The sequence below is a fragment of the Ranitomeya variabilis genome, chromosome 2, assembly GCF_051348905.1.
Source record: "Ranitomeya variabilis isolate aRanVar5 chromosome 2, aRanVar5.hap1, whole genome shotgun sequence".
Taxonomy (NCBI): domain Eukaryota; kingdom Metazoa; phylum Chordata; class Amphibia; order Anura; family Dendrobatidae; genus Ranitomeya; species Ranitomeya variabilis.
Window position 1 is genome coordinate 63,483,083 of NC_135233.1, and position 25,982 is coordinate 63,509,064.

Sequence of the window (25,982 nt, forward strand, 5' to 3'; positions counted from 1 at the left end):
TCATGTATGTGAAACACCAGAATAATGACCTATTACAGTTACCACTAATGTCTAGGAAAAAGAATGTGAGAGTTAGAAGAAGCTAAGGAATAATTCATAGTGAAAAAAAAAAACTTAGGCCAGGGTCTGATTTTATTGTCTTGTAATGCCAATATCCCCCACTAGAGGCATTGAATTAACTTCCTTTCTGCAATGTTTGTAGGTTTTGATGAAGAACAGAAAGCATCTTCGCAATGAGACCATGTTGGATGGTTTATCAGCTCCTGCTTATGTTTGTGCTGGAAGGAGGAATGAATGAAGAATACTTTTGGAACATTGGCTTTAACAGTGATAAACTAGTAAGTACAAATTGAAGATGAGGACCGCCGACAGTTCTTAAATCGTCACTTTTTTGGGATAATTTTCAGTTGGGTTCCAAACGTGTTGCTTCAGTAAGAGAAACACAGGACAAAGTTGAAAGCTGAAAACTGATTTTTATTTCTTTTAATTGACTGTTGTTTGGCAATCACTGCATACTTTTGCAAATTTACAGGAAAGAAAATAAACGTGGCGCTTAATATATGACTGCACTATGTTGCACAATTTGTGGCCACATCGTGGGGTTATACAATAAGTATAGGGACCACACCTCAATTAGCCGTCAGAGTAACTTGCGTTAAGGCTCATTATTTATCATGAAGTTTTTAATGTTTACATTTGTAATAAATGTATGGTACTTGGCAGTTTACTTGTTAAATCGCCACTGACCCCAAAAATGAAACAAACCGATGCGTTGGACCTACTAAGAAGGCGTATTTTATACCAGCACACTTCAGTTTTAAGAAGCGTCAATCTTTACAAATAAAATATATATGTGTGTGCAGACGGTCACTAAATGCTGCGGGTTACACACTGCGTACTTGTGCAGCATACAACCTGCAGCGACCAGATGTTACAGCATTACAGCATAGTGGATGGGATTTCCAGAAATCCCATCTCCACTATGCGTTCACAGACGCCTGCGAATCACCCATGGAGACTGACATGCGGCGCTTCTCTCCAGACTGCAGCATGCCTATTTATCTTGCGGAGACCAATAGAATGTATTGGACACAGTGAATCCACACGGTTCAGTGAACGCATGCAGAATTACGTGCGTTCAATAGCCAGCAGCGCTTTGGACACAGTCCTGCATCCAAAGCACAGCCAGTCTGATCGTGTGCACATACCCTAAGGCTATGTGCACACGTTGGGGATTGGGGTGCAGAATTTTACACAAAAATCCGCATCTCCTGGCAGAAACCACAGGTGCGGATTTTCTGCGGTTTTCACCCCTGTGGATTTCTATTATGGAAGGGGTCAGAAACACTGCAGTTGCGCACAAAAGAAGTAGCATGCTACTTCCCTTGTTCCGCAGCGGTTTTTGTGCAGATTTTTCCGCACCATTAGCACAGCTTTTTTTTTTTCCAATTGATTTACATTGTACTGTAAATCACTGTGCAGAACTGCAGCGTTTCTGCGCAGAAAAATCAGCTGCGGATCCGCACAAATTCTGCATCGTGTGCACACAGCCTGAGGCTACTTTCACACTGATCCATCAGTACGGGCTGACGTACCGACGGATGCTGTGAAATACTCAGGGCCGGTTTTAGGCAAAGTGGGGCCCTAGGCAAAGTTTAAAATGGGGCCCCAAATGCTAACATATTGCACGTCACACAGAAGCATTTCGGTTGTATTTACCTGCGCTGATCTCAGGCCGCTAAACGAGTGTGATCGACAATACTGAAGTCGTTGGACGCTTGTTTCCCGGCCTCTTTCCACCATCTGAGAAAGAATGATGGGACAGAACCATCACTAAGAGATCACTAACAGATCACCATACAGTATCATGTTATCAGCAGCACATCTACAGTTTACATAGGGTGATGTGCTGCTGAGAACAATGATTTTTATTCCGGCATAAACAATCCAATCACCCAATGAATATGCAGCATTTTACTTGTTTAGTAAAATACACCCCATAGTCCTCCATATAATATAATGTGCTCCACAGTCCTCCATATAGTATAATACACTCTTCATAGTCCTCCATATATTAAAATGCACACGCCATAGTCCTCCATATAGTATACAGCAGAGCCCACAGTAGTATACAGCAGAGCCCACAGGGATATACAGCAGAGCCCACAGGGGTATACAGCAGAGCCCACAGGGGTATACAGCAGAGCCCACAGGGGTATACAGCAAAGCCCACAGGGGTATACAGCAGAGCCCCCAGTAGTATACAGCACAGCCCCCAGTAATATACAGCAGAGCCCCCAGTAATATACAGCAGAGCCCCCAGGGGTATACAGCAGAGCCCCCAGGGGTATACAGCAGAGCCCCCAGGGGTATACAGCAGAGCCCCCAGGGGTATACAGCAGAGCCCCCAGGGGTATACAGCAGAGCCCCCAGGGGTATACAGCAGAGCCCCCAGGGGTATACAGCAGAGCCCCCAGGGGTATACAGCAGAGCCCCCAGGGGTATACAGCAGAGCCCCCAGTAGTATACAGCACAGCCCCCAGTAATATACAGCAGAGCCCCCAGTAATATACAGCAGAGCCCCCAGGGGTATACAGCAGAGCCCCCAGGGGTATACAGCAGAGCCCCCAGGGGTATACAGCAGAGCCCCCAGGGGTATACAGCAGAGCCCCCAGGGGTATACAGCAGAGCCCCCAGGGGTATACAGCAGAGCCCCCAGTAGTATACAGCACAGCCCCCAGTAATATACAGCAGAGCCCCCAGTAATATACAGCAGAGCCCCCAGTAATATACAGCAGAGCCCCCAGTAATATACAGCAGAGCCCCCAGGGGTATACAGCAGAGCCCCCAGGGGTATACAGCAGAGCCCCAGGGGTATACAGCAGAGCCCCCAGGGGTATACAGCAGAGCCCCCAGGGGTATACAGCAGAGCCCCCAGGGGTATACAGCACAGCCCCCAGTGGTATACAGCAGAGCCCCCAGGGGTATACAGCAGAGCCCCCAGGGGTATACAGCAGAGCCCCCAGTAGTATACAGCACAGCCCCCAGTGGTGTACAGCAGTGCCCCCAGGGGTATACAGCAGAGCCCCCAGGGGTATACAGCAGAGCCCCCAGTAGTATACAGCACAGCCCCCAGTGGTGTACAGCAGTGCCCCCAGGGGTATACAGCAGAGCCCCCAGTAGTATACAGCACAGCCCCCAGTGGTGTACACCACAGCTCACATCCCCCCCTCTCCTCTCCCCTCCTCCCCTCTCCTCTCCCCGTCCAGTAAAAAGAAAAAAAAAAAACACAAGCTCCTCACCTCTCCACACGTGCCCGCGCTGCTCCTGTGTCGGCGGCTGCAGCTGCTCTGCCTGGGACACAGTGAGTGCGCGCGCACCCGCTGTGTCAGAGGCAGAGCGGGGAATGATGGGAGAGGGGGCGTCAGGTGACGCTCTCTCCTCCATCATTGCTTTGAACTGTACCGGCAGATGCCGGTACAGTTCAATGCGGCGGGGGAGTCAGCGCTGGCGGCAGGCGGGCCCCCTGCCTCACAGGGGCCCGGGGCCCCATAGCGGCTGCGTGATTTGCCGCTAGCTGGGGGCCCCTGGGGGAGTGGGGGCCCCAGGCAGCTGCCTGGTCTGCCTGCCCCTAACGCCGGCCCTGGAAATACTGCAAGATGTGGGCAGCGAATGCAGTTTTACAACACATCCGCTGCCCATTCTGCAGTCCGGGGAGGAGGGGGCGGAGTTTCGGCCGCGCATGCGCAGTCGAAAATGGCGGACGCGAACGTTTTTTGTGCCGACGGTCCACCAAAACACAACGCATCCGTCGCACGACGGATGCAACGTGTGGCAATCCGTCGCAATGTGTCGCTAATGCAAGTCAATGGAGAAAAAACGCATCCTGTGGGCAACTTTGCAGGATGCGTTTTTTCTCCAAAACGACGCATTGCGACGTACGTCATACGACGCAAGTGTGAAAGTAGCTGAAGACACTGCATTTTTGATGCAGCTTCAAAAATGCACCAAAAGCTCATTGTGAGAATGTAGCCTTAGGCTACGTTCACATGCAGCATTTTTATGCAGCCTAAACCTGGTGTCTTGGAGGTGAAAAAAAAAACAAAACTAAAAAGATACATTCAAGACACCTATTTTTTTGCTGTTTTGCATTGTTTTTGAGTGTGGATTGTCTTTGTGTTTACAGTACATTTTTACTAAAACTAGTTGTATTCATCAAAATACTTCAAAAGCTAAAAAATGGCACAAAAACATTTAATTTTTTTTTTTTTTTTCATTTTCTAATTTCTTTCTATGGTTGAAAAAATCTAAAAAAAAATGCTGAAAGAATTAACACACTGCAAATTTAAAAACACAACAGGTTTCAAATTGTCAGGGGAGAAAAACAACAGCTGTTTTCATGAGATTTCTGAAAACTCATAATTTTTGTTGGCACTGTAAAAAGCAGCTTTTTATTTTTTATAAGCGCAGCAAAACAGAAATGTTACAAAGACGTTGCATGGGAATATAGCCTAGCTAAACGACTTTTTAGTTTATTGAAGAAACTTTTTTTTAAGGAGGAGCTTTTATTTTTTTTATCTGAATAGATTTGGACTTTATTTTTTTTATTTATTTTTTTTGTACCCCAAAATTTAGGGGGCAGCCTTTTGATTTAACAGTGCCTAGTTTGGAGAGGTTACATTCAGAATCTGCTTCATAGATATCACATGCCCTTTCATTTTTTTGCACTAGTCAAAACTTCTTTAACCCCTTAAGCCCCAAGGGTGGTTTGCACTTTAATGACCAGGCCAATTTTTACAATTCTGACTACTGTCCCTTTATGAGGTTATAACTCTGGAACGCTTCAATGGATCCTGATGATTATGACATTGTTTTCTCATGACATATTGTACTTCATGATAGTGGTAAAATTTCTTCGATAAGACTTGCTTTTATTTGTGAAAAAAATGGAAATTTGGCGAAAATGTTGAAAATTTCACAATTTTCCAACTTTGAATTTTTATGCCCTTAAATCACAGAGATATGTCACACAAAATACTTAATAAGTAACATTTCCCACACGTCTACTTTACATCAGCACAATTTTGGAACCAACATTTTTTTTTTGTTAGGGTTAAAAGTTGACCAGCAACTTCTCATTTTTACAACACCATTTTTTTTTTTTAGGGACCACAATCTCATTTGAAGTCATTTTGAGGGGTCTATATGATAGAAAATAACCAAATGTGACACCATTCTAAAAACTGCACCCCTCAAGCTGCTCAAAACCACATTCAAGAAGTTTATCAACCCTTCAGGTGTTTCACAGCAATTTTTGGAATGTCTAAATAAAAATGAACATTTAACTTTTTTTCACACAATTTATTTCAGCTCCAATTTGTTTTATTTTACCAAGAGTAACAGGAGAAAATGGACCCCAAAATTTGTTGTACAATTCGTCCTGAGTACGCCGATATCCCATATGTGGGGGTAAACCACTGTTTGGGCGCATGGCAGAGCTCGGAAGGGAAGGAGCTCTATTTGACTTTTCAATGCAAAATTGACTGGAATTGAGATGGGACGCCATGTTGAAACCCCCCAAAAGTGACACAATTTTGGAAAGTAGACCCACTAAGGAACTTATCTAGATGTGGTGTGAGAGCTTTGAACCCCCTAGTATTTCACTACAGTTTATAACGCAGAGCCGAGAAAATAAAAATAATTTTTTTTCCCACAAAAATGTTTTTTTAGCCCCCAGATTTGTATTTTCCCAAGGTTAACAGGAGAAATTGGACCCCAAAAGTTGTTGTCCAATTTGTCCTGAGTACACTGATACCCCATATGTGGGAGGAACCACCGTTTGGGCGCATGGGAGAGCTCGGAAGGGATGGAGCGCCATTTGGAATGCAGACTTAGATGGATTGGTCTGCAGGCATCACATTGCATTTGCAGAGCCCCTGATGTAACTAAACAGTAGAAACCCCCCACAAGTGACCCCATATTGGAAACTAGACCCCCCAAGGAACTTATCTAGATATGTTGTGAGAACTTTGAACCCCCTAGTGTTTCACTACAGTTTATAACGCAGAGCTGTGAAAATAAAAAATCTTTTTTTTCCCACAAAAAAGTTTTTTTAGGCCCCCAAATTTTTATTTTCCCATGGGTAATGAGAAATTGGACCCCAAAAGTTGTTCGCCAATTTGTTCTGAGTACGCTGATACCCCATATGTTGGGGTAAACCCCTGTTTGGGCGCACGGGAGAGCTCGGAAGGGAAGGAGCACTGTTTTACTTTTTCAACGCAGAATTGGCTGGAATTGAGATCGGACGCCATGTCGCGTTTGGAGAGCCCCTGATGTGCCTAAACAGTGGAAACCCGCAATTGTAACTGAAACTCTAACCCTAGCCCTAACCCTAATGGGGAAAATGGAAATAAATACATTTTTTTTTAATTTTATTATTTTTCCCTAATTAAGGGGGTGATGAAGGGGGGGTTTGATTTACTATTTATAGCTTTTTTTTAGCGGATTTTTATGATTGGCAGCTGTCACACACTAAAAGACGCTATTTATTGCAAAAAAATAGTTTTTGCGTCTCCACATTTTGAGAGCTATAATTTTTCCATATTTGGTCCACAGAGTCATGTGAGGTCTTGTTTTTTGCAGGACGAGTTGATGTTTTTATTGGTAACATTTTCGGGCACATGACATTTTTTGATCGCTTTTTATTCCGATTTTTGTGAGGCAGAATGACCAAAAACCAGCAATTCATGAATTTATTTTGGGAGGGGGGGTCGTTTCCACGTTTGGTAAAATTGATAAAGCAGTTTTATTCTTCGGGAAGTACGATACCTCATTTATATCATTTTTTTTATGTTTTGATGCTTTTATACGATAAAAACTATTTTATAGAGAAAAAATATTATTTTTGCATCGAGGACTATAACTTTTTTATTTTTTGCTGTATGGCGGCTCGTTTTTTTGAGGGACAAGATGACATTTTCAGCGGTACCATGGTTATTTATATCCGTGTTTTTGATCGCGTGTTATTCCACTTTTTGTTCGGCGGTATGATAATAAAGCGTTGTTTTTTGCCTCGTTTTTTTTTTTTTTTTTACCGCGTTCATTGAAGGAGTTGACTAGCGGGACAGTTTTATAGGTGGGATTGTTACGGACACGGTGATACTAAATATGTGTACTTTTATTGTTTTTTATTATTATTTAAAGAAATGTATTTATGGGAACAATATATATATTTTTTTCTTTTATTTAGGAATGTATTTATTTTTATTACACATGTGAATATTTATTTTTTTTTTACTTTATAACATTGCCCCAGGGGGGGGCATCATGTTATATGGTCAGATCGCTGATCTGACACTTTGCAGAGCACTGACATGCAGGGCTGCAGGCTTACAGGCGCTTGCTCTGAGCAGGCGCTGGAAAGCCACCTCCCTGCAGGACCCGGATGTAGCCCAGTGGCCATTTTGGATCCGGGGCCTGCAGGGAGGAGACGCTCGGTACAAGGTGAGTACATCGCCTTGTACCGAGGGTCTCAGGGAAGCCCGCAGGGAGCCCCCTCCCTGAGCGATGCTTCCCTGTACCGCCGGAACGCTGCGATCATGTTTGATAGTAGTGTTCCGGGGGTTAATGTGCCAGGACATTAGTCAGCTGACACTCGGCCGCTCTTCCCTCCCCCCCCCGTGAGCGCGGCTGATCCACTATGACGTACTTTCCTGTCACTGGGAATTAAGTCCCTGGTCACCTTCACAGGATCGTACATCATATGGGATTAAGGGGTTAAGAAAGCAAAATACAGAAAAAAACTTATATGAAAAGGACAGTGGATTTCTCTTAAAAAATAATTGTATTCCAGAAGTTTTTGCAGTGTCTTTTTACAAGCATATGACATCTTTTGCAGGTGGATTCCACCTGGATTCTGACTGAGAAAGTGCCCCATAAAATGTACGTACAGTGGTGTGCAAAAGTGTTTGCTCCTTCCTGATTTCCTATTCTCTTGCATGTTTGTCACACTTAAATGTTTCAGATCACCAAACAAATGTAAGGGTATGTGCACACGTCCGGATTTCTTGCAGAAATTTCCTGAAGAAAACCGGAAATTTTCTGCAAGAAATCCGCATTTTTTTTTTGCGTTTTTTTTCGCGTTTTTTTAGCATTCTGCAAGCGTAATTAGCTTGCAGAATGCTAAAGTTTTCCAAGCGATCTGTAGCATCGCTTGGAAAACTGACTGACAGGTTGGTCACACTTGTCAAACATAGCGTTTGACAAGTGAGACCAACTTTTTACTATAGATGCGGCCTATGCAGCATCTATAGTAAAAGATCGAATGTTTAAAAATAATAAAAAAAATAAAAAAAATGCTTATACTCACCCGCAGACAGCTGATCTCCTCACCGGCGTCCGTTCCGTATAGATGGTGTGTGCGCGCAGGACCTTCCATGACGTTGCGGTCACGTGAGCGGTCACATGACCGCTCACGACCAATCACAAGACAGTGACGTCATCACAGGTCCTTCACCGCACACCAGCTACAGGAACCGAAGCGGCAGCATGCAGCGGAGAGGCGGGAAGACATCGAAGGTGAGTATAGGACTATTTTTTATTTTAATTCTTATTTTTTGACCACTTATATGGTGCCCAGTCCGTGGAGGAGAGTCTCCTCTCCTCCACCCTGGGTACCAACCGCACATAATCTGCTTACTTCCCGCATGGTGTGCACAGCCCCGTGCGGGAAGTAAGCAGATCAGTGCACTCCTAGGTGTGCGGAATCCCCTGCAATTCCGCATTTTAATGAACATGTTGCTTTTTTTTCCGCGATGCGATTTTTTCGCGGAAAAAAAGGCTACATTTGCACAAAAAATGCGGAATACACTGAAAATAATGGGAGGCATATGTTAGCGTTTTTTTCGCGTTTTTTTTTCGCGTTTTTATAGCGAAAAAAACGCGAAAAAAACGCAAAAAATACTGAACGTGTGCACATGGCCTAAATATTAGACAAAGATAACACAAGTAATCACAAAATGCAGTTTTTAAATGAAGGTCTTTATTATTAAGGGAAATAGAAAAAGAAAAGCAAACCTATAGGGCACTGTGTGAAAAAATGATTACCCCCTAAATCTAATAACTGGATTGGCCATCCTTAGCAGCAATCAAGCATTTGCGATAACTGGCATTGAGTCTTTTACAACACTCTGGAGGAATTTTGGGCCTCTCATCTTTGCAGAATTGTTGTAACTCCGCTACATTGGAGGATTTCCGAGCATAACCCGCCTTTTTAAGGTCATATCACAGTAAATATCTCAATTAGATTAAGGTCAGGACATTGACTAGGCCACTCCAAAGTCTTAATTTTGTTTTTCTTAAGCCATTCAGAGATGGACTTGCTGGTGTGTTTTGATCATTGTCCTGCTGCATAACCCAAGTGCATTTCGGCTTGAATTCATGAACAGATGGTTGGACATTCTCCTTCAGGATTTTTTGGTAGAGAGCAGAATTCATGAGTTAATTTACCACAGCAAGTCTTCCATGTCTTGAAGCAGCAAAACAGTCCCATCACACTGCCACCACCATATCTAACTGTTGGTATGATGTTCCTTTTCTGAAATGCTGTGTTACTTCTACAGCAGATGTAATGGGACATACACCTTCCATAAAGTTCAACTTTTGTCTCGTCAGTCCACAGAGTATTCTCCAAAAAATCTTGGGGATCATCAAGATGTTTTCTGGTAAAACTGAGATGAGCCCTTATGTTCTTATTGCTCAACAGTGGTTTTCATCATTTTTGTCCAGTCTTTTTCTTATAGTGGAGTCATGAACACTGACCTTAGCTGAGGCAAATGAGGTCTGCAGTTTTTTTGGATGTTGTTGTGGGGTCTTTTTTGACCTCTTGGATGAGTCATCGCTGCGTTCTTGGGGTAATTTTGGATGGCTGCACACTTCTTAGAATGTTCACCACTGGTCCATGACATGTTTTTACCATTTGTGGATAATGGCTCTCACTGTGGTTCACTGGAATCGCAAAGCTTTGGAAATGGCTTTATAGCCTTTTCCAGATTGATAGATCTCATTCACTTTCCCATTTGTTCCAGAATATCTTTGGTTCGCTGCATGTTGTCCATCTGTTGAGGATTTTTGGTCACTTTGTCACGCTGTTCCTATTTAAGTGATTTCTTGATTGAGAACAGGTGTGGCAGTTGTCATGCCCCCATTTAAGTGTGTGTATGTATGTGTGTGTGTGTGTGTGTGTGTGTGTTTTATATATATATATATATATATATATATATATATATATATATATATATATATATATATATTTATTGTGTTCGTACACGATGGTAGTGCTACACATAGTGTATTACCACCGTGTACAAGAGCATTGCTATACTGTGTGTATATTGCTCTGTGTATTCCATGCACATACTGTATAGTTTATAGCGAAAATTTTTCCCCCTGCCCAGTATAGTGATAGGGGCGTAGTGTCCATATTTGGCTATTAGAGGGGGGCACTGTAGCATATAGTTAGAGTAGGAGGGGCACAGTGGCATAAGAATAGTTAGGCTTCCTATTTTAGTCAGTCAGGGCCTGGGCGCCCTTGCAGCTCATAGGACTGCTTGACCAGGAGTCACTCTGCCCAGCAACGTTACAAGAGAGGGGCCAAGCATAGAGCAGCTTGCACAGGTAGGTTCCTCTAGGATTAAGAAGTGCGGCAGTGCTGCGGATGCAGCTGAAGGAAATCTGTCGCTCTAAAGGAGAAAAGTCTGATCAGCACAGGCAGTACAAGCAAGATATGGCAGATCTTTGCCTGGGTGGCAGTTCTTAAAACCGGAGCGAAGCGGTGTAGGACCCCCCATGTGAGGCAACAATTCCGGATGGAATAGATTCTGCGGGACCGGAAGATACAGTCCTACCCGGGGCTGAATATAGAGAAGGAGAGGACAGAGCAGGGACAGAGAAGAAGGTACTGACAGTGATACCCGAAGTGCCTGTATTTGGGCAAGTTGTGCTGAGTAAACAAGTCCATATTGAAAAAAAGCCGGAGTGTGTCTCCTTTATTTTGGATCCGTCTGTGAGGAATACATCCCCTTACCGAGCAAGTCCAAATGGCTCAGAGAGTCAGCACAGAGGTAACGTAGCAGAGAAATGTGAACTTATGCAGGAGGGGGTCCAGGGACTGATACAGGGATTGCTGACGGTCATTGCTACCTCCCTGGCTCCCCCTTCCTACAGCAGCGGAATTTGTACTCAGCTTTCCAAAGAAGTGATGAACCATAGTTAATTTATGTTTTCAGGAGGGGGCAATCACTTTTTCATACAGGGTCCTGTAGGATTGGATTTCTTTTTCATTTAAAAACTGAATTCTGTGTTTACTTGTGTTATCTTTGTCTAATATTTCAAGTTGCTGATCTGAAACATTTAAGTGTGACAAACGTGGAAAAAAAAGAAAATCAGGAAGGGGGCAAACACTTTTTCACACCACTGTAGTTCATAGCAATGTCCAAACAGCACTGCTGGGCACATGTTGTGTCTTGTGTCCTGTCTTTTAACCACTTCAGGTTTGTGAAACCTTGAAGCAGTTAAAAGAAGTAACATGCAGCGGATTCTGCTAGAAAGCCATTCACCCTCAATATTTAACAGAGTAGTGTAAAAGCTGGCAGAGGAAAAGCCACCGAGAGAACGATGGCAAAGATGCTTCAGGAAATTGACCAGCATCTTCACCTTGGAAAACTTTTTGAAGCTGCAGTTTCAAGTAAAGAAATCTCAGGGGCCAATTAAATAAAACTGTTACTTTTAATGCCTGTAATGGTCATAGGGATCACCCTGTGATGATGTATTTATATTAATTTACTCACATTTTCTTTGCAGGAGAGTTATTCTGTAGAAACTGATTTACAAATAGGTAAGTGTATTTTATTCTGTGAATTTATATAAATTAGCCGATGTTACAGCAGTAGAACACCAGAAATTCATAATGAAAAGTGTAAAAACTGACCATTTTAATCATACTTTAAAATTATAGATGTAGTTTTATACAGAAGCAAAAATTCACAGAGAAGCAAGGTTCTGTAAAACCTCTATGCATTACTCCGAGGCATCAAATGAAAAGAACTTGCAAAAAGTGAGCCCGAGGTATAGAAATAGTCAGTTACATTTAAAAACTCATTCTTATTCCTATAATTATGATAGACGTGACCAGACTCGACATAAATCACAAATCAATATCCCGCACAATCAGTGCACCATATATGCGTAGGGTAGTAGACTGTTTTTATCTTTGCTATCTGGATATGACAAAAAATATAAAACTTAAATGACTTCAGCTGCTTAAGTACACACAGTAGACACCTCACTAATGTACAGTTGTAGTTAATAGTTTCTAAACTGCAGACTGCACCCATAATAAGAGACCTTTTTTCTTATCACTATCTACCCCCTTCAAAATACACGTAGTTCAATTAAAGAGATTCTCCAATGAATAAAGTACATTTTAATCAACAGATCTTGGAATAATATTAATTGGATATGTTTTAAAAAAATGTTCCTTAGCTGAGATAATGTTTTAATTGTGCCCCTGCTATGTACTGTGTAATGGCTGCGTCTGACCATGTAAAGTTGCTCTAGTTCATAGTTTGCGCATACCATAGCGATTGGCCAGAGGAAGCATGAGTCATTTATCATGAGTATACAGATGGCACAGCTGTTTGTTTGTGCAAGGGAATACATCGTTTCTGCCACTTCAACATTCATCTGAGCTTATTGAGTCCCCCTCCAGGGCCGTGGGGTACTCTGTACCGGGGTCTGGTGTTCACAGGGGGATGTCACGGTGGTGACCCGGTTCGTGGCCCAGGGAGCCCATGTAAAAGGGAAAGGTCTTTAAAGGGAATAAAGTTTATGTTCGTGACGCCACCTGTGGTATTCGGTCAGGGTGACCAACGCTGCTTTAAGGGGTCCTCTGGGGTGATGTAATGGCAGCTAGATGGTATAACTTCCCACTGGTGAAGTATGTCCCCAGGGCTTCCCAGTGTGTAAATGGTAGAATGGTGAGTGGTGCAGTAAGGAACGAGGACACAGGTTTGCAGTCTCTTTACCTCATTTACTGAAGTCTTCAGCAGCTGCAGTCCAGGGCGCTGGAACACAGGGCAGGTAGTGTCCGGCCGGTTTGGAGGCAAGTTCAGCGTCCCCTTATCCAGGTGAAGAATAGAAGCCTTCCTTTGCGCTGTAGTGGTATAGTCCCTTACTGCTAGAAGCTTCACATAAGGTGCTCACAGATGTTATCTCATTCTCTCTATCCCCTGGTTAGGATAGGACAAAACCCGTATGACTGGTGACTAGAGCCTGTTTGTAGGGTCTCTTAGATGACCCAGCTCTGCGGGGTGTCACTGTGCCTCCTGGGTGTTGAGTCGGACAGGGAACTTGAAGTTCAGCTATCCTGCCAGCGACATTACTGTGACGACCAGGACCCTGGGGTGCCACATTATCATACATCAAGTCATTGAAATAGGAGCTCAAGCAGCCACTGAGCTTATGTCACTGACTTCAATTATGATGAAATCAGAGGGCTGGAAATGCTGCATAAACACTCACTCCTGTGATAAAACAGGCAGGAAAATATGGGACAACAAGAAGATAAGGTTCAGTGTGAAGTGTAGTGTTCCAAATATAAAAAACGTAACATTTATTAGTAATGATTGTATGGAGTTTTTCCAATCTACTGGCACTAATACACGGATAGGTACAGGTAACGGATCTATGCCTTTCGACAGAGAGCCTTACTTATAGTTCAGATTCTGACTGAGAAATCATCTATTTATATGTATCAGAATGTGGTTTAGGGCATTTTCATCTGAGGAAGCCAATCAAGAATCAATATATGCCACTAACATACTAGTTAAAAACAAAGATTAGAAGCTGTACCTAAAATAAGAGAGAATACATGAAAATGGGAATTGACAATTGCAAAAACTTGAAAAAGTTTTAAAAAAATGAAAGTCAAAAAATAAAGGAGAAAAGATCTATATTTAAATAGATGTGGAGTATCTGTATTGCAAGATAAGGTCTTGTATTGTGTTAAACCAGGGGTCTCAAACTGCATTCCACGAGGGCCGCCGACCATGCGTGTTTTCAAGATTTCCTTAGCATTTCACAAGGTGCTGTACTCATTATGTGTGTAGGTGATTAAATGATCACCTGTGCAGTACAAGGAAATCCTGAAAACATGACTTGTTTGCGGCCCTTGAGGAATGCAGTTTGAGACCTCTGTGTTAAACCATTTGGTACAGAGGCTTCCAAAGTGAATATCCATTTTAATTCCCTATTGAGTAATTTGTTTGTAATCTCTCCCTCGTATTTGTTTATAAACTTTCTCTATGCCCATAAAAGTTTAATCCTGTTAAACTGCCCTTATGAATTAGGCAGGGCAATGTGTTACCCCAGAACGAAACTGTATCCTCTGTATACTCGCTTAATAATAATTGACTTGTGCTTCTCCTTCCCTGGCCAGTAGACATGATATGCGCAGACCACGAACTGGAGCAGCTTTGCATGGTCAGACACAGCAATTGTTAACCAAGCAGGGGCTAATTTATAAGATTATTTCAGCACAAGAACTTCTTTTTTTTTTTTTTTAATAACGCATCCAATTGTAGAATACTTATTATTCCAATATCAGTTGGTTAAAATATACTTTGTTCATGGGATATTCCCTTTGAGAAAAATTGTAAATTGTTTTTCTAAACCAGGCAAAACCTTACCTGTCAGTTCAGGTGACTTTCAGAATAAGTGTTTGTATGTTTACTATATCTGGCCATTATATTACTTATAACTAGAGATGAGCTAATTTGCTCTGGTTCCCTCTAATAAGCTGCAGAGGAAACCCGGCTTCCTGGATCACGCTGGCCGATCAGCTGATCGGCGCCGCAGCTGCATTTGTAGCCGGCGCGATCCAGGAAGCTGGGTTTTCTCTGCAGCTTATTCAGCAAGCGCTATAGCTTGCCGAATAATGGAGCTCGAGCAAATTTGCTCATCTCTACTTATAACCAGCACAAACTGAAACAGCAGCATGGAGGACGTTATACAGCAATATAGTTGTGGATCCAGCACTAGATTTATTTATTTTACTCATTTATATAGCACCATTAATTCCACAGCACTTTACAGACATTATCCCTGTACCCATTGGGGCTCACAATCTAAATTCCCTAGCTGTATGTCTTTGGAGTGTGGGAGTAAACTGGAGAATCCGGAGGAAACCCTCGCAAACACGGGGAGAACATACAATCTCCTTGCAGATGTTGCCCTTGTTCTTGGTGGGATTTGAACCCAGGACCCCAGCGCTGCAAGACTGCAGTGCTAACCACTGAGCCACCGTGCTGCCTGGTAAAGGTGAAAGCAGCAAGATCTGCTAGTCTCTGCCTCTTTCTCTCGCTCTGCTCTTCCTTCATCCTCCCTGCTCCCTTCTCAATAGAATTTAAAGCACAGCTATAAACTGATCCCTCAGTGAGCCGGCAGTCTGTTTTGTTTTGACCAAAATGGATGTCAACAATTTTTCAAAGTAATTGAAGAGCCCAGGAGGCAGAGGGAAGGCAAAGTGGTTCATAAATGGAGAGAGGAACCAATTTTTTCTAATAAAGTATGTTATGAAGTTTGTCATATTTCCCTATACTATTGATTTATTCAAGGTTTGTTGAAATGACAGTGACCATATAAATAAATAAACATCACAAAATTATAGAAATACAAATATTCTATAATTAAACCCCATGGTTGAGAATGTTAAAAATCTAACATTGCCGATCTTTGTTTCCCTCAATGACATACAATGAAAGTCCACCAACTCTAGATTGTCACAGATATGGTCTAATGTGTGGGGTTAATAAAAATGTATTGTCTTATGATTTTTTATTTTGTCTGCTTTCAGACTTCAATCCATCTGCAGTGTGGGCTTTTGTGCCGGCAAGAAGCTGCCATTTACATCTTAGTGGACCCCATGGGACATTCTCACCACCTATATTCTATGGGAATATACATGTAAATCTATGGTGTAATTGGACTATTATGGCTGCTCCAGAAAGACACATTGTCATCTATATCACTGGCTTCCAAACAAATAAATCCTGCAGTGAAAACCATGATGAAATAATATTTGAAGGCGTATCATCGTCTGTGGAGAACACCATTGTGTATGCCTGTTGGAATAAGCATACCCATGTGTTTGCCACCAAAGCCTTAGCCGTCAGTGTTGTGTTACTTTGGCGCAGTTTTGCAAACACTGGTTCTAATAGATATTTCTATGGAAGATACTATGTATTTAATGATCCTGTTCTTGGACCAAATATTGACTCTGGAAATTGCTCATTAGTTAGTAAACAAAATGTGTCAACAAGCGCAGTTATTCAACCCCCAATTCCTGATGAGAAGCCAACCACCAAATCCCATCTGGATTCTGTGTTTCCAGAATCTAAATCCAGTGAAATGTTTAGAAGCATACCTTATACTCCTGAACCTTCTTATCCTCAAGTGCCACCTACTGTAATGGAAACTTACATATCCACCCCTACAAACGACCATCTACTGACTACGACCACTCATAGAGATGACATGTTGCATGTTACGAGGTCTTTATCACAGACCCTTTCCACAATGTATTATTCTTCTGAGTCTCCAGTGATGATACAGTCCTTGGAGCTTGGTTTATTGGAAGACCACACTGTCATGCCAACAGTAGGAGACCTAGAACCAAGTCATATTGGAAAATGGGAAACCATGTCTCAATCAACTTGGACAACTGCTGGTTCTGAGTTTTCTTCTGAGACACCAAGTCTACTATCAGCACAAAACACGGAGTTTCTTGAGGCAGCAGATTTGGATGTAATCAGTTGGATGATGGAGACAGAAATGTTCAGTGAGGACCGATCTGCTATAGTTCAGACCCAAAGTCTGATCACACCTTGGGAATCAAGTTTTGGTCCAGTTGATGCTACCGATCCTCTAAATCCTTTGTTTATACACATACTAAATACGGATTACCCCGAGCCTTCACTTTTAAGTGATACATCCTATTCCAGGGAAATACGTACCACTAAATTAACTGAAACCTCACAATTAGGTATTGATCAAACTACTGACCAGGTCAATATATCATATTTCAGCAATGTCCAAGCTGTAGAGCTTCCTAAGAGCCTAAATGTCAGTGTAGTAAATTCTCTTGTGCTCCCAGAGAACATACCATTCAATTTTTCCAGATATATTGAGCCTACGTTGTCAAAAGTCAGTACTGTCCAGGATATTTATTCCACAAAAATGAATCCTCTAATTGTACCTGACAATACAGTACTTTCAGAAGTCAACAAATTGACTTTCACCAATAATGGGGACCTTACGGATACATATCATTTTAGTATACTACCTACTATCGGACAATCTGGCTTTTTAACTGTCGATGGTGCACACCAACAAATGTTAGTCGATAAATTGCAATTGACTACTAATGTACAATCTCATCCAGAAGCACCAGCTTCTGAGCATCCATGGAAGGTAGCCTCTCTTGTTCCTACTCCTGACCCAGATTCTTCGAAAATCTCACATCTTCAATCGACTACACTCACAGAGACCCATATATCAGTATTACATGGCCACACAGATCCTTCATCACCACAAAGCCTTGAGGTAAAGGTCGATGAACAACTAATGATTGAAAGTACTGTGGCTTCTCATCCAACCCCTGAAATTTCAACTGAATTGACATATCACAAGAACATGCTTGAATTTACAGAAATCACAGATAAGATGGAGACTATAGATGAATATACCATAGTGAGAGACTTGGAAACTCAGAGTTTACCAACAATTGACCATAAGTATACTCAATCTCTTGTAGAACCTATGGAAGAGCTTGACTGGTGGACAGTAACAGGGAATCTAGAAGCCACAGATTCCATCTCAACAACATCCACACATCCCTTAAGTACACCGCCGTCATATTTGTACTTTTCTAGAGAGTTAAGAAATACTTTTTCAAATGCACCAGAAGATATAAAACCACAGGTTACCCCCTCCCCGAATTCTCCTCAAACTGCACATAACTTGAAATCAAGCATGGATATAACCACTAGAGGACTGATCAGTGAGGGAAATGAGAAGAGCACATACTCCTACCAAACTAGTTCAGATCTCGATTTTTACCAAAATGCAGCAGGCCAACCAAGGGGTGGCTATTTAGGTAAGCACAATATCATGTTTGGGAAGGGCAACTCTTCTAGTCTATTCGCTTTACTAAATAATTGTATTCCTCATAATCAAAACTTCTGGAGCATCTTTTCTTATTTATCTTGTAACTTTTTCTGTTTCCCCAAGGCATGAGGGTGGGTTCATACAGTCTGGTATTTTCAACAGTAGTTTTTGTGACCACATTTAGGGAACACCCCATTGTCAATTTATTCATAGATTTCTAATGGAAGTAAAAGAGGAATGGAACAACACAGAGCTCGAATAATGTTTTGTGATAGCGGATACAATTATTTACTAAAACAGACAAGTCAGTAGAGTAGACAGTTCTCTTCACCTTATATCACCTTAAGACAAAACACATAATGAAAAATGTGCTTTTCTCCATTAGATGAACAGGATGTAATTTATTTCTTTGACAATGAATCTCGTTTAGGAGTTCTTCACAAACCAGGAGGTAAGTAAGAACTCGCTTGACGATATCTGTGACTTGGAAATATTACATACGGACTATTAGTTGCTACTGATGTACAGTTATAGTTTGTGTTCTTGTTGTCTTGTGCATGTAGATTTTTTTTCAAATTCATTCTAATTTATTTTTTTTATATTTTTTTCTGAAGACCAGCCTCAAATTAAAAAGAATCACAAAATAAGCTGTTTTCAAGAAAAAAATGTTAAATATATTTTTTAAAATATTTGCACTACTCGTTAGAGGGTTGATTGTGACTTGTAGGATCGCTACTTCCAACAGGTGGCGCTATAGAGTTAAGTCCTCTTTTTCTCAGAAGAGGCAATTTGCATATTAAAATATTTGGTAACTTTTTTTGTAAGATTTTCTATATCATGATCTATACACGTGAGTGTGTGTATGTATGTGTGTGTGTGTGTATATATATATATATATATATATATATATATATATATATATATATATATATATATATATATATATATATATATATATATATATATATATACTGTACATTGCATTCCAAATTATTATATAAATTGGGTTTGTGTCATAAAAATATAATTTTTTGTTTTGTTTTTCACAAACTCCTGGGTGGTTTTGTGTTTTGGGCTCTTTGGGTCAGTGAAATCAACCTCAAACACCTGTGATTAGTTTGCCAGGTGAGCCTAGTTAAAGGAAATCTACTTAAGAAGCACATTGCTTATCATTAAGCAGACCACAGGTTTCAAGCAATATGGGAAAGAAAAAGGATCTCTTCTCTTCCAAATAGTGCAATGCCTTGGACAAGGTATGAAAACATTAGATGTTTCATGAAAACTTAAGCATGATTATCGTACTGTGAAGAGATTTGTGGCTGATAAAGAGCACAGATGGGTTTGTGCAGATAAAGTCATAATGAAGAAGGTTTCTGCCAGACAAATTCATTGGATTAAAAGAGCAGCTGCTAAAATACCACTACAAAGCAGCAAACAGGTATTTAAAGCTGCTGGTGCCTATGGAGTCCCACAAACCCCAAGGTGTAGGATACCCCAGAGGCTTGCAGTTGTGAGCAACCTATTATTTGGACACCCCTAAACAGTACTCCCCAAGCAGAAACAATTACAGTGGGCCCAGGCATACATTAATTTTAAAACAGTCTTGTTAACTGATGAGTGCCGTGCAACTCTGGATGGTCCAGATGGATGGAGTACTGCATGGCTGGAGGATGGTGACTCTGTCCCATCAAGGCATCGATGTCGGCAAGGAGACAAGTTTTGGGCCAGAATCATGGGGACTGAGCTGGTAGGCTCCTTCAGATTGCCTGAAGATGTGAAAATGACCTCAATAAAGTATATAGAGCTTCTGACTGACTAGTTTCTTGAATGCTGCAAAAAAATAAAGCCGTGCCATCGGTAACAAAATAATCTTCATGTATGACAATGCACCATCTCATGCAAAGAATACTTCAGACAGAGTAATTGGCTGCTATGGGCGTAAAGGAAGAGAAACTCATGGTATGGCCACCATCCTCCCCAGACCTCAACCCTATTGAGAATCTTTGGAATATCAGTATCAAGTGAAATATCTGAGGGTGGAAGACAGTTCCCATCAAAACAGCAGCTCTGGGAGGCGATTCTGACTTCCTGCAAAAGGTATCACTCCTAGAATACTTCTGTCATCATGGGGCAACAAAGTATTCACATCGATTTTTCTGGCTAACACGGTGCCACAATACAATTTGTTATTGTACGACATCCTGCAAAGATTCATGCAGAAACTCTCCAAAAACCTCACAAGTTCAATAGATCCAAGAATTGTGAAGGTGATCCAAAAAAAGTGTCCTATGGTAACATGTAATTTGGCCTGTTAAGATGGTTTTTAATTGAACAAGCTTTTGATTCCAGTAAATGTCACTTCATAATGCTGCAAATGTAACAAATCACCATTTCCAGCTCTTTACAACTTATAAAATGTTTGGAAACTCTGTTGTGCATAAGTTCGGATCAGTGCATTGATCAGTGAGGTTTTTTTTTGTTATGATTGGGTTATTGGGAGGTTTGTCCAATAAAATGTGATTTTCAGATTCTAAAATTCTTGAACATTATACTGATTCATTTGCATCGACCATTTAGGAAAATCAGAGAAAATTAAATTAGCATTTGCATAATTTGGAATGTGGTGTATTTACATAATAACTAATTTTATGATTCCTCTATCCCATCCCTTCCCAATCACAACCCAGTGTAAACTTTCTTAGTGGTGGATTGGTACAGCCTATAGTATAATTAAAGCACTCTTATTTATTTATTTTTTTGAGCAGTGTATGGCAATTTTATTTGCCACTCTTTGGTGGTAGTGACATTAATATGTCTGCAGTACTATCTTGTTTCCATTTTCTATAATTTGGAAGAGGGTGTCATTACATTTTCCATAGAGACCTCCCCTGACTCAGCTCAGATGGCTAGTTAGGATAATCCCTTTCTATGACCCTTTCTTCTGTTAATACACTTACGGTATATACACTCTAATTTTTATTAGCTGATTTCTCCAGATTTCCTTTTTTTATCAAGATTTAATAGCTACAATTTACATTTCAGACTCTTTATATGTGATAACCACTGAAATTGAAGACAAGGATGTTGTTTGGAAAGGTTCTGAGGAAGATCTTGTCCAATCCATCAGTGAAAAGGTAAAATAAAAAATAAAAAATAAAAAAATGTCCTGACTGATGAAAGTGAAAAACTTCCTGGATTTTTATTTTTTTAATTCTATAGATCACAGAAAGGATGATTTATTATCCAAGTGGAGCAAACTCTCTCATGCTAAAGGAAAACAGACGGTAAATAACTCTGGTAGTATTCATAGTTATCAAAAAATACACACATAACTGCTCCCCAGATGTCCGACTAAAGGGGTTATATATGCAGTTTTATATAATTTGTTAATATACTTAATTCAGCCAAGTTCTGCCCGTGTTTTCTGTGTCTGCACGTGACCAAAGTTGCACATGAGGGGGGCTAGCTGGCTGCTCATTTCAATAACGAAGCCAGACCCCATTTTTGCCCACCCATTGGCCATGACCTAGAGTGGAAGTTTTTTACTGAAGAAAGAGAGAGAAAGGGGCACAATAAACCCCAATTAGGGTACAGAAGATGTTTGCTCATAACAGTAACATTTTAGATCCATACAGGGATTTTCATCAGGCTTTACAGATCTGGGGTACAGTTGACTTTCTTGACCAAGTTGTCTTATTTCTACACAATGCGACCCCCTTCTTTGATAATGATGCTGTAGACCACCAGGGATCCCCAAACTGTGGCTGGTGAGTGTGCTTGATGCAAAAATACTGAATGGGGGTAAGATGGGAAGCCCCTGCATATAAGTATACTGCTTATAAGGAAGGGTGGACAACATTTTGATGTGCCTTCTGTGGGAAAGCTTTGCCTGTCATGTTACCGATAATTGAGGTTTAGTGTCACTACTGGGGAAGGGCGATTGGATGTGCCTTGCGACAGCTCTCAAAACTGAATGAAGCTCTCAAGGTAATAAAGTTTAGGGACCACTGTAGACTATGGACGTTATTCATGAAAAGCTTTTACGTCAGTATTCTGGTGTAGAAAAAAAACTTTGAAAGGTCTCAAAATTTTGACAGAATTTGTCTCTGCGCTAACATTTTTTGACTTTTTCATACAGTGGTACATTGGCTTACTTGCTTGCTCACAGAGGTAGATACAAACGTTTCTCGTTTTCAATCTTCCACTGGTTTATTAAAAAGGTATGGCATAAACCAGTGCAAAGATCAGCAAAACATGGCCTTTCTGGCATGAAAAAAAAACAAACCATACAGCACAGCCTATGTGGCTGCGGGGATACGTTTGCTCAGGAAAAACAGGGTTCAGCTCTCTTTACCATAAATGCAGCTCTGGAGCTCTCATCTCCAGGCACAGCAGATGATTCAGAATGCTGACTATTTACCGTCTTGATCCCACCATGGGGTGGAGATGTGGTGCGCAGCCTCCCACCCACTCATCAGCTGATCACAAAAAAATCCACCTCTTAATATGGCTGATTAATTGCTCTCAGCACTGTGTGCTGGAGCATTTTCCCCAGGTTCATATCACTGAAGCGAACATCCTCAGTGATGCATACCTCCAGTACTTTACTAGTGACCTTATCACAGTTCTCACACCATTTTCACCAAGCTCCAACAAACTGGCCGTGAAGGTGGTGACACCCGCTAGTTAAATTCATAACGAGCAGTGGTGTTCACTACACCAGAAATCTTAGTGCAGTAGGATTTGTGGTGAGGCACAGAGAGAGGTCTACACTACAATACCAATGCTCCTGATTCATGAATCGGGGGTGTCTGACTCCAGCACATCTCCTCATCCAAGCTGGTGTGAACAACACCTGCCTTGATGAATCTGGCCCAATGTACAGACACCAAGTAAATGAGTTACCATAATTTGGGGGCAATTAGTTACTGTAAACTGCCACTGAAGCTCCGGAGACTAAACCGAAACTTAATGGTCATTGGGGGGTGCTGGATTCATGTAAATTTGTGATTGAGCTGTTTAATTATCTTGTAGTAATATACAGGATGGTGACCAATATCTTTTTGGGGTGGGGGGTTGATCTTTACTATTTATATTTTATTTATTTTTATTTTTTCAGGTCAAAATTCAGGTCAAATGTCAACAAAGTAAAACTAACTTTCTGGCTACAATTGTTTCAAGGAGGAAAAGAAATGAGAAATTTCCTAAAAACCCAGCTAAAAGCTCTGGAAGGTTATCCATTTGGGTCTTCCAATGCAACACTGATATCTTACACAGTGGATGGTAAATCAAATGATTTTATTTTCATTATGTGTATTATTTATCATCCCTGCTATTTAGCAGGCACATAGGCTTTGTGGAGTAATAGAGGTGGAGCGTCCCCAAGGGCTAGGGGTACTCAGTACCGGGTCCTTCAGTATTCTGTGGGGATGTCACAGTGGCTGACCCGGTCCGTGGCCCTAGGGACGTCCGTTGTAAAAGTGGAGGAAAGGTCTTTAAAGGGATAATGTTCGTGACGACACCTGTGGTATTCGGTCAGGGTGACCGACGCTGCTTAGGGGTCCATTGGGGTGATGTTATGGCAGCTTGATGGTATACCTTCCCACAGGTGAAGTGTGTCCCCAGGGCTTCCCAGTGTGTAGATGATGAATGGTGTGAGGCGCAGTGAATAATGAGGTTGCAGTCTCTTTACCTTTACTGAAGGCTTCAGTGTCCACAGTCCAGGGTACAGACCACAGCGTAGGCAGAGTCCGGCCGGTCTGAAGGCAAATCCAGAGTCCCCTTATCCAGGTGGAAATCAATAGCCTTCCTCTAGCGCCTGGGTGTTGTAGTACCTCCCTGCTGAGATTCTCGGTAAGGTCCTCACAACTATTGTAGACGTTAAGTCTCTTTCTCTCTGTCCCCCTGATGGATAGGATAGGACAAACCCGTATGACTGGTGGCATGAGGCTTTTTACAGGGACTCTACCATGCCCCGGCCCCCACAAGTTGCCACCGTGCCTCCTGGGTATAAGGTCGGGCAGCTAACGTGGAATTAACTGTCCTGCCGGTCTCTGAAGTAAAACATAGAGATCCTTACTCCCTCGGTGTTCTGGCTACCGGGATTCTGCGCCTCAGAAGGAGGCAGCCTTTCACAGGGCAGAACTCCTTCTGGTTTCTTCTCCTTTGTGCTATGACTTCGTTTCTCACCCTCTGCAATACACTTCCCTTCTATTGACTCTTCCTTAGGATGCTGTCGCACGTGGGGCAGGCGCAGCTCCGTGGACCCTCGTCCTCCTCAGACCAAAGTCTGGATCTGGCTGGAACACGCTCCAGCCAGCTTCTGCCAAACCATGGCTGGTTCTGACTCACTTTCTATCCAGACCAACAGTTTTACCTACTTGTGAGGAGTGCCCTAATAGATAGGATTGTAGCTCCCCCTGGCGGCCTGGAGTGTGTGTGTGTGTTGTGTGGTTTGTGATACCTGGTAAAGAGATCTCCTTTATTGCCTTCAGACGTAATATCACTCCCCCTGGTGGAAGAACGACATTACTGCAACGACCAGGACTCTGGGGCGCTGCAGAGGCATATATTGAAGCTTATGGGGCCCCACCAACCACAGGCCATGTACAATACTGCAGTCTGCATATATCTTATATGGCATAGGGGCAAACTTGGGCACCAGGGCTTTTGTTGTTCCCCTGTTGGCAACTCCACAGTACCTTTATTTGTATAGTGATGACCTAATCAGATATGTAAGGCAGCCTACCGATCGACTATATTCAGCACCTGCAGTAGACGGCTTTAAGTGTGCAAAACTGGAACAGCACAACACAGCTCCATACATTGTGCACTGGCCTTCTTGGGAACTGTAGTCCGGCTCCTTTGCTTTAGTATGATCTGAGCTGCAGCACCTGAGAACAGACACAACAATGTGTGCAAAGCAGATCTGATCTGACGTATTATACTTCTAACATTCTCCCACCACCAGGGCTGAAAACAGCTGATCAGTAAGTTGTCAGGGGTTGGTTCCCCACTGATCTGATATTTATGACCTAACCTAAGGATGGGCCATTAATTTCAAAGTAGTGGCCAACCCCTTTAAAACTACAAGTCTTCAGTAACTGTATGTGACTGCAGACTTGTGTAATTCTTACAGTGTGCACAGTACACACTGTCAGGATTCTGTGCTGCTGGGGGAAGGCGATCATGTGACCACATATGTTCTTGCATACTTCCAGCCACATTCTGACTAGACTTGCATTGAGCGAGGCTGTGCTCATCTAGATGGTATGTATTCAAATCACGTACTTGCAATCATGTGCCCGCTACTCACGGTGCCAGTACCAAAAAATCTTCACAGTGTACACATAGTGACTGCAGACTTGCAACTTAAGACCAGACAACCTCTTTAATTTAGTTACTTGACTTTTTTATGAGTTGTCTTTTACCCCTGCCTAGATTTGAATGAGTGCCAGCTTGGCATAGAGAACTGCCATAGTAATGCTCACTGTGTCAATACGGTTGGCTCCTATTCTTGTGTTTGTATGGATGGATATGAGGACCACTCTCCTGATGCTTCTGGGACTTCGTGTATCGCTGCCAAACCCGCAGGTACGGTCAATAACCGCACAGATTTTGTCTTGTTCCATTACTTGGATTTCAATCTACAGAAAAGTGAAATTCCTTGTAGTTCGGTACTTGGTAATGAACTAGCTAAAGCATGATATGACTCTGCAGACAATATGTTTGTAAAGAAATTGTCTTTAAAAAAAATGAAA

General features: G+C 41.9%; 1 protein-coding gene across 2 annotated transcripts in view; it reads left to right on the forward strand.

The window, feature by feature from the left end:
• The window catches only part of LOC143804407 (uncharacterized), a 31,359-nt gene that overhangs the window by 724 nt on the left and 4,653 nt on the right, over window positions 1-25,982 (forward strand). For both annotated transcript variants that reach the window (XM_077282486.1, XM_077282485.1), the window contains exons 2-9: window positions 203-338; window positions 11,860-11,893; window positions 15,911-18,211; window positions 18,608-18,673; window positions 21,265-21,356; window positions 21,442-21,506; window positions 23,354-23,505; window positions 25,663-25,815. In XM_077282486.1, the coding sequence (XP_077138601.1) occupies window positions 234-338; window positions 11,860-11,893; window positions 15,911-18,211; window positions 18,608-18,673; window positions 21,265-21,356; window positions 21,442-21,506; window positions 23,354-23,505; window positions 25,663-25,815 (2,968 nt within the window). In that variant the 5' untranslated portion in view covers window positions 203-233. The remainder of the gene's footprint in view (window positions 1-202; window positions 339-11,859; window positions 11,894-15,910; window positions 18,212-18,607; window positions 18,674-21,264; window positions 21,357-21,441; window positions 21,507-23,353; window positions 23,506-25,662; window positions 25,816-25,982) is intronic.